Consider the following 10,000-nt stretch of genomic DNA (forward strand, 5'->3'; position numbering starts at 1 on the left):
CAGCCAAAGGGGACCTCCCCTCCCTCCGACTCCTGCTGGGAAACTGCCCAAAGTAAGGCAAATACAATAATAACTTCAACTGTAATGAAAGCTTGAGTTAAAAGTGTGTCATAGCCTTATGTAACTGTGACAACCAAGTTTCTGTATCACATAAAGGGGTCTATATCATTTCATTGAAAACTCATTTCATTGAAGCTTAATTCATTGACACATATTCACTGAAAGCTCACTTCACTGAAAACCCATTTCACTGAAACTGATTTAGTTGAAAGGTATATATGGTCTTTTCCCTGCTGTTGTGCAATCCTGGAGTTAGTATATAAAGTAAGGGGTGTGTGGGGGGAGTAGCCCCCCACATATTGTAAATATTTTAAAGCATATAGATGGATACTTCCAAGTGTAATGAAGGAATTCTTCCAGAAGACAAAATATAACCAATTTATGTGGGGGGCTTCACCCCCCACACCCCCTGAATGTGGGGGGCTGTGCCCCCCACATAAATTGGTTATATTTTGTCTTCTGAAAGAATTCTTTCATTACACTTGTAAGTATCCATCTATATGCTTTAAAATATTTACAATATGTGGGGGGCTAATCCCCCCCACACCCCCCTTACTTTATATACTAATTCCAGGATCACACAACAGCGGGGAAAAGGCCATATATACCGTTCAACAAAATTAGTTTCAGTGAAATGGGTTTTAAGTGAAGTGAGCTTTCAGTGAATTGGGTTTTCAGTGAAGTGAGCTTTCAGTGAATATGTGTCAATGAATTAAGCTTTAATGAAATGAGTTTTCAATGAAATGATATAGACCCCACATAAAGAAAGCTTGCATCAAAAGTATGTCAAAGCCAAATGTAGATATGAGGTACAAGTCCCTGTATCACAGAAGAGTATGCTGTAGGGATATGGCTAATAAGCCATGGAAAATGTTTTGTGTGTTACATTGTCAATAATGGCATGAAAGCATTGTATCATTCAGTTTCTCATTAAAAAAAAGTTATGGAAAGTTAGTTTACAGTGAAGAAACAGCAGATTTGTTTGTACAAGAACAATTAAAGAAAAGCAGTGATGTCTACATGTGATTAACAATAAAATTGTCAGAACTTTTTATACTAAAGGAGGTATGCAATGTAGTCTACTGTCTTAGCAATTGTCCTGCAAAGCTTGCTGGAGGCAAGAAATTATTTGAAGTTGTCTTTTGATACATGCAGATCTAACAATGCCATAATGGCTGACATAGGAATGTAAATGAAAGGCCACTTATGCAAATAAGGCTGTATCACAGAGGGATAAATTGTGACTGCAGTTCAGGTTGCCTACGTTCACTACATAGACACTAGAGAAGCTGGCTATAGAAGGACTGGCATGAAAGGCAAATGTTAACTTTCCCATCCTTATGGGTGGGAAACAGTAATGTTTCACATCTCTTATGCCACCTGTCTGATATCTGAAAATGGGAGCAAACAGGACTGCAGAAGCAATGTGTTTGAAAAGGAACACATAGCTTCAACTGAGGCACACAGGCATGAAAGAATACAAGCTTGCTTCCCATCTATCAAAGTAAGCAATGCACTTTGTTTCCCAGCTTTTAGTGGTGGATAGGAATAGGTCATAATAAAAATCCAGCCCCAAAAAATGATAGTTGCATACCTCTCTGTTCTTGTCCCCATTGCCACCTATATGGGAAAACTGAAAGGTAGAATCCTCTCTAGATAGGGATCCCCTCCAGCTGCCTGGTATGGGGTGCTCATGGCTGTTAGAATAGGGAAAAGTGTAAGGGCCATTAAGGATTTAGTAATGCTAGCTGATCTACAGGGATTGGGATGTAGAAAGATCAGTCTTGCATAGTTCTAGAATGCTCTAATTAAATTTCACCTAGAAAAGGTAAGTCACAACATGTTGCAAACTGTTAGCATTGCAGAACCCTGCCAATGTACTGGGCAGGACTGTTTCAGGAAATTCACTTTCTCTCCTCCTCCTCCCTCTCTCACTCTCTGCTGTTCTCTAGTACTGATAAGAGGACAGCAGGGCATATCCAGTAGAATCATGTTACTCCCATCTCACTCCTGATCTCTTTTCTCATTGTAGTACTATTGGGTCATCCCTCATTACGTAGTGGTTTCGTTTCAACACTACAAATATTCACAACTAATGTATTAACCAACCTTCCTAGATCTGTGCTGGCATTGTACTGCAATTCCTATATCCAGCCCACTTCTTACAGTAACAAACCATGCTCAGTAGTCTAATGCTTCCCCAGTACTTCATCAACAGTGGTATTACCCTGCCCAAGTCTACCTAAATACAAAATAACAAATACACAATAATAAGAAACCATGACAATGTAAAGTAACTTATAAGGCTGACCACCATCACTGTCAACATCTTGCTTCTTTCTCCACTTGATAAAAGATGACCTCTAGCACAGTCTCTTCATGCCACTGTGGTCCATTAGTGGATATGTAAAATATAAACTACATGCACGTTGGCAGCTTTTTGGTGTTCACCAAGTCATTGTGCGGTAAATTATGCACCATTTATCACCATTAGTTATAAATGAAGGAGATATAAGCTGGAATGAGTATTGTATATTAGCAATGCGAAGTAAAGTACCTGCACCTTCTGGATTAATGTCTAAGCACCCAGAAACAAGAAAAATACTGTAAGGCAAAACAATGACACTATGTAACTATTGTAAAAAGTCAGTTTATTGAGGAAAAAACACAAAACGTAAGCGCTTTCACTGTGTATCCCACTGCTTCTTCAGACGTATTAACATTAACATCATAGGCTACCATTTAAATTCACCAATTAAAGCAGATATCCAATTAAAAGGTCTCTAACTAATAAGTATTTTCTTAAAGGCATATATAAAAACATACATATAGAAAATATATATATGTATAAAAAAGCGCTCTATAGCTAAATGTCATATAAATTTGTGTATATAAAAACATATAAACAACATAAACAGTACTAAACCTAATATATCCTTTAGAAATGATGAACTATGAAAAAGATAATAAAGTATATTAAAAATAATAAGAAACTGAAGTACATGTTAAGTTTAGGATCAGGGAACATTTGTATGACATACACAAACAGGTCTCAACCAATGCATTAGCCAAACATGTTATGAACACTTCAGTTTCACATACATTTACATTTTATATGGTAGAAAATACCAAGGTTAGCAGCAGGTTAGGGGACATTAGGAATAGAACGCAAGTAAATGAGACCAAGTGGATAGTTAGACTGAGTGCTGATGCAGATAAGGGGACTTGATAAAGTCCCTATGAAACACGTCTTACAAGCTAGACCACTTAGGAATTAACAAGGACTTCAGTTTCTTATTATTTTTAATATACTTTATTATCTGTTTCATAGTTAGTCATATCTAAATGATCTATTAGGTTTAGTACTGTTTATGTTGTTTATATGTTTTTATATACACAAATTTATATGACATTTAGCTATTGAGCGATTTTTATATACATATATATATTTTCTATATGTATATATGTTTTTGTATATGCCTTTAAGAAAATACTTATTAGTTAGAGACTTTTTAATTGGATATCTGCTTTAATTGGTGAATTTAAATGGTAGCCCATGATGTTAATGTTACTACGTCTGAAAAAGCACTGTGGATACACTGTGAAAGTGCTTACGTTTTGTGTTTTTACCTCAATAAATGGACTTTTTGCAATAGTTGCATAGTGCCATTGTTTTCCTTGCATCTTTTTTGCCTTATAGTACTTTTCTTGTTTCTGGGTGTTTAGGCATTAATCCAGAAGGTGCAGGTACTTTACTTCATGTCTGGGTGTTTTATACAATTTTACCTGACCACTGGAACTATGGCAGAGGAGCAGCAGGAAATTGAACTGGATTACACACCACAAGGTCATACATCAGATGTTAATGTCTCCATTAAGAACAGGTTGTGAGATTCTCTGAATGGAGTGAGCAACACCTTGCTGCAGGAAAATGTCTACGTGAGTAATAATGTAGATGGTGAATAGGGCACAAACCTGGATATCTTGAGAGACAAAATAAATCACTTTGAGGACTGTTTATTTAAATTAAACAAGCTTCAGTTGCAACGTTTTTATTTTGAAGCATGTTTGACACTGAAGATTATTCCGAGAGGGTTATGGATTCTCAAAATGCCCACATATGGGAATACGTACCCTATTTTATTAGCAGAGTGGCAAAAATTAAATAATGAGCTAAGTTACAAGTATATGAATTTAATGATAGACTGTTTCAAGCCAAAAGAGCAAGAACTCTAGGATAAACTGCTCTATATACAAACGGAACTGTATACAGAGTTCCCTGAAGCTCTAATAGACATTAAGGTAGGGAATATCATGGACTCCCTGGCTTTATTCGAAAAGAGATCTTTGCATAGTAAGTTACAGAAACTAGAAAGAGATAAAAGGGATTTCCTTAACGGACATGTTTTTGCTTGGCCGAAAGACAGCAATGGGACCAATCAGTGAGCAGCATTTGGGCTAACACCCACCTCAGGAACCCATGAGCGGCAAGGGGAGTTTTTAACTCAATGGAGTACAACCCACAGAAATTGTACATCAGCTGCTGAAGCAGAAAGTGAACAGCATATGTGGAATTCAGTACACATAGGGAGTTTTTTGCAGACAGACCCTTCAAATCTTTCCAAAGAAGAATTATTAGGGACCAGATGAAAGTTTCCTCAAACCTCTATAGCTCAATTACCAGCAGAAGTTAATAATCCCTTACCTATGAAAATGAATGCTACGGCATCCACGCAGGAAGGGAAGAGACAGTTAAGTTTAAACTACCCTTTACCCATAGCCGTGAAAGGAACCAGTGGCAGAGACAGATCCAGAAGCAGAACGGGACTGAAAAGGAAATACGACCACAGCACCAGCAATCCAACACACACAAGAAAGAAAATGTGGTCAAACAATACAACTCAATAGTATGGAATATTTCTGCTAAAGAACTTAGCCAGGAAGAACTACAGGTTTTGGAGAAGGGCCTTTCCTTCATACCTGCTCGACCGGCAGAGGTAACGGATTATATTCTGGATTTAAAATGCTATATGAGGACAGTAATGGTGAAAGTGTTATATGGTAATGATTCAATCAATGATTTTCATAATAGTTATAATTTAAGTAAGCCAAGCACTTATGTATCCCTTAACCATCCTGTCCTTAATGTTTATGAAAAATTGTGTACAGAAGCATTGTATCAAGCTTTTTATAATAGTTCATCTGATAGTGGCAATAGCAGAAAGAATAAGGGTTTCTTTAATTTAGATTATTTATTTTATTTATTTATTTTATTTTATATTATTTTACATTTGTTAACCGGGGGTGTCTGATTGAGCCGAAAAGGCCCTTTTTCAGCAGAGGCCCGGGGAGAAAAGCTCCACAAAGAAAAATTACAGACACATTTAGTTATTTAGACATGATCAGTATACACACAAATTACAAGAGACATGTTTTTACAGTGGTATGCGGCACATAAACAGTTACAGTGGAGAGAACAAACAAAAAAATATTAATTTTAAAAATAAAGGTAATTAATAGATTTGTGGTATACAGCTGAAATTTGGAACATAGGTAGAATACATACATAGTACACAGGTACAGTACATACATTGTAGATTAGCCAGTGTTTGTGAGTAAGATTGAAAACTATTATCAAGTGCTCTAGATTTTGTATGTATAGGTTATTATTATAAAGAAAGGGTAGCCTTGAAGTCATTACAAGAGGATGAAAATATATGCATACATCCCACTGATAAAGGCAGACCTATAGTAGCTATGGATAGAGTGTTTTATATTAACAAAATGAATATGTTAAACGATGATGTTTCATATAGGAAAATTATTTATAGTGATGTACATAAAATCGTGAGTTGAATTAAGACTACACTACAGGAAAGCCTAGCAATGAGAGTATTAGATTTTAATTTGTATAAATATTTTATGAGGATCCACTTATACCCATCATGCAAGGTATACCTAAAGTCCACAAAAAACCCTTAGATCCACCTATGAGACCTATTGTCTCAGGAAAAGGATGGTGTACAGAACCAATCTCTATATATCTTGAGAAAGTTTTAAGACCATTCGTAGACCAGAATTGCCTTATTTTAAGATATTCCAAACAGTTTTTAATGGATCTGCACCAGTATTATCACACTAATATGGATTTCAGGGGAAATATTATGGTCACTTTAGATGTTCAATCCTTATTTACAGTAATTCTGAACCACCAAGGTATAGACATGCTACAGAATTATTTGAGGAAATATTCAAGCCTTAATGCAGCAAAGAGAGACATGATAGCATTGCTGATGGAAACTGTACTAGAAAATAATGTGTTTATGTTTGACAACCAGCTATATCTCCAAGTAGATGGAGTAGTTATGGGTACTTTGTGTGCCAACAGTTACGCTAATATAGTCATGGCAGTGTGGGAGCAGGAATTTATAGTAGATGGTAATTTTAAAACACATATAAGATTTTATAGACGGTTTATGGATGACCTCTTTTTTATCTGGGAAGGCTCTCAGGAGCAACCTCCCAAATGTTTTGAATACCTCAATCATTCATCTACATTTTTTTAAATTTACAATGAAGCACTCCACTAAAAGCCTAGATTTTCTAGATGTAACCATTCACATCACAGAAGAAGGGAAAGTAACTACAGAAACTTTTAGAAAAGAATGTTATAGGAACACCTGCCTGTATAGGACTAGTATGCACCCACAGCATATATTTAACAATGTAGTGAGAGGTCAAGGAATGAGACTATCAACACTATGTGTTGAACAGAAAGATTTTGAAGAAGAAACGCTGCTCTTAGAATATAGATTTACTCAGAGAGGATACCACAAGGATAAGGTAGATATAATACTAAATCAAGTTAGAGATAGCAGACCTACGACAAGGAGAACTTACTTCTCAGAAAGGGTAGAAGAAGATAGACAATTAACATCTTACAGAAAATATAGGAGAAATTGTGTACAACATAGAATGCCAGTTAAATATGCTAATAATGTGCAAGCAGCTACTAATATTTACAAAAAATATTGGCCTGTATTAGCAGCAGACCCTGAAATCAGAAAAGTAGTGGGTGCTCAACCTTCTTTTATTTATAAAACATGACTAATATAAATAGGATGCTGTGTTAACCTAGAAGTACTAAGAAAGAACCAAGTAAGGGGGTTAAACCATGTAATAATTGCAATTTTTGTCAATATATACAAGTGTCGAGAGAGTTCTTTCATCCAGACCTAAAGAAAACCTTTTGGTTTAATGCAGAAGGGACTTGTGATACTGACCATTTGGTGTACCTTGCCTTTTGTGAAACCTGCAGGGCTTATTATGTGGGTAAAACAGATAGAAAGTTTAAGTTTAGGATCAGGGAACATTTGTATGATGTACACAAGCAGGTCTCAACCAAAACATGTTATGAACACTACAGTTTCACATACATTTAAATTTTATATGGTAGAAAATATCAAGGTTAGCAGCAGGTTAGGGGACATTAGGAACAGAATGGAAATAAATGAAACCCATCTTACAAGCTAGACCACTTAGGAATTAACATGTACTTCAGTTTCTTATTATTTTTAATATACTTTATTATCTGTTTCATAGTTTGTCATATCTAAAGGATCTATTAGGTTTAGTACTGTTTATGTTGTTTATATGTTTTATATACACAGATGTATAAGACATTTAGCTATAGAGTGCTTTTTATATGCATATATATATTTTTTATATGTATGTTTTTATATATGCCTTTCAGAAAATTCTTATTAGTTAAAGACTTTTTAATTGGATATCTGCTTTAATTGGTGAATTTAAATGGTAGAGCGTGATGTTAATGTTAATACAGCTGAAGAAGCAGTGGGATACACTGTGAAAGCGCTTACGTTTCGTGTTTTTACCTCAATAAATGGACTTTTTGCAATAGTTGCATAGTGCCATTGTATATTAGCAGTGATTGGAACTATGGGTTTATTATCTGTATGGTGGAAAGAACCATGATGAGAAATTCAAACTTTCTCGCAGCACTTGATGTTTATTGTGATATGTTATAGTGGTGGCTACCTATCATTTATGATTGCAGTCACACAAGCAAATATGCAGACTGAAGGATATTACTGTATGACTAGTTCAACTGTTTTACAGCTAGCAGTGATGGAGCCACCCTTTTCCTATTTTTGCTACTATACAGCACCTTCCTTTGCACCATCTTGATTATTTTTTACTTCAGTGGATGTCACTGTGCTTCACTGCAGGGTTTTCCAAGCACTGATGACCCACTGTTTGAAAACAATTTCCCTACTTTACTTTTAAAACTTTCCCCTTCAGTTATCCTTTTATTTTGAATAAGTCTTCCATCAGACATGTAGATTGAAATCAAGACACTATTTCCTTTTGACTTCCTGTCTACCCATGTCCAGTGCTTGCACTCTGACCTCATAACCTAGAAACACCACATATTGTAAGAATTCTGGTAGTACCCCTTTTTCCCTCCTCCACAGTCATAGTGTCTCTTTTTACTCATGGCCATTAAAACTATGCAAATTATTATGCAACCTGTTAAGGGAACAGAGCTATCTCTAAAATCATTCTGCCTCAAAACACAATTCTCTGTTTTGGTTGACTTTGGTCCAAAATAAAAGTGATGTAATATTTATTCCATCAAAAGTACATTCGATTATACCACATGTAGCTTTTTTGTCATGAACAAACATTTTAATGCAACCTAGCTGCATTTAATGTTTATGTGCTCAAAACATGATAGATGTTTTCACACTCCTGTTTAACATGAGTACAGATTGTTGTAACAGTTATGTTTTGATTGGCTAAGGCACTGCCCTGTTGCACCATTGCTAGAAGCTGCTCAGTGTGACAATCATCTGAAATCTTTCTTTTTCTTTGCATTACTCAGAACTTCATCTGACAGACAATCATACCTCTCAAGTGTACCTCATTATCAGGAATATACCTTATTTGGGGTCTTAAAAAGTATGTTCCTCAAAGTTCCACATTAAAAGGGTCTGGCACACATTCAGTGTTAAGAATTTTTTAACTGATGTCCATGGTAAATAGAAATGAATCATATTAATTAATTAAAATATCCTTTCTATAAGTAAAACCAGCATATTTAACCTACATTTTGCCCATTTGTTCCACATTATGAGGCCTAGTGTTCCTTATTTGGGAGATGGAAGGTTGATAGCTCTGCAGACAATAATCTTTCCTTACTCCTCAAAATGTATTGTTTCATACTTCTTTGCAATAAGATCCTCATCAGAACAATGTATCTGCATTAAATATGCTAAATTATACATTGAAACCTCAGTAATGCTCAAAACCATCATCATACCTATAGTAAAGCCAGCACTGGCCACAGGAAGAAATCCGATCAACTACAGCCACCCAAAAGAAAAGCTACTGATAGAGAAGATCTACTACCCCTCCCAAAGTTACACCACAAGGAACACAAACAGGAAATATTATTAAATATATTCATCTTATGTGCCTGCTATTTCTTGAGATGCTCAATTCTTTTTTTTTTTATTTCTTGTTTAACTACTGCCCCCCAGTGCAAACATAAAACACACAGTCATCATGTCTACACTGCTTTCATTATGGTATGTGGATCACAAACTGCAATGACAACATTTAAAATTTAGATGTGTGTGTGGGAGTTCACATTGTCTGCCATTATCCAAGCTGTTTTCATGCTGCCTGAGGATCCGATATTATGAGTGCTTAGAGTTTTAGAACAACAGTCAACATGAAAAACAAAGAAAATCAGGAAAAAAGCTGCATTTCAGCAATATGCAAGACATGCAAGTGTCAGCATGTACAGGCCATACTCATGCACAGTACACCACTCAGGCATCTTCTGCACCAAAAAAGGTGGAGAAAATCAATGTCCTGTACATAATGTTATTTTAAAAAAGTGATGTTTTGTTAA

General features: G+C 35.6%; 1 protein-coding gene across 1 annotated transcript in view; it reads left to right on the top strand.

The window, feature by feature from the left end:
* Positions 1-10,000, top strand: part of ESPN (espin) — a 3,774,415-nt gene that overhangs the window by 467,167 nt on the left and 3,297,248 nt on the right. The window contains exon 2 of the mRNA XM_044063026.1: positions 1-52. This exon is cut by the window's left edge and continues 142 nt beyond it. Coding sequence (XP_043918961.1) covers positions 1-52 — 52 coding nt within the window. The remainder of the gene's footprint in view (positions 53-10,000) is intronic.

Source organism: Protopterus annectens, chromosome 2.part1 (genome assembly GCF_019279795.1).
Source record: "Protopterus annectens isolate FY-2018-M chromosome 2.part1, PAN1.0, whole genome shotgun sequence".
NCBI classification, from domain to species: domain Eukaryota; kingdom Metazoa; phylum Chordata; order Ceratodontiformes; family Protopteridae; genus Protopterus; species Protopterus annectens.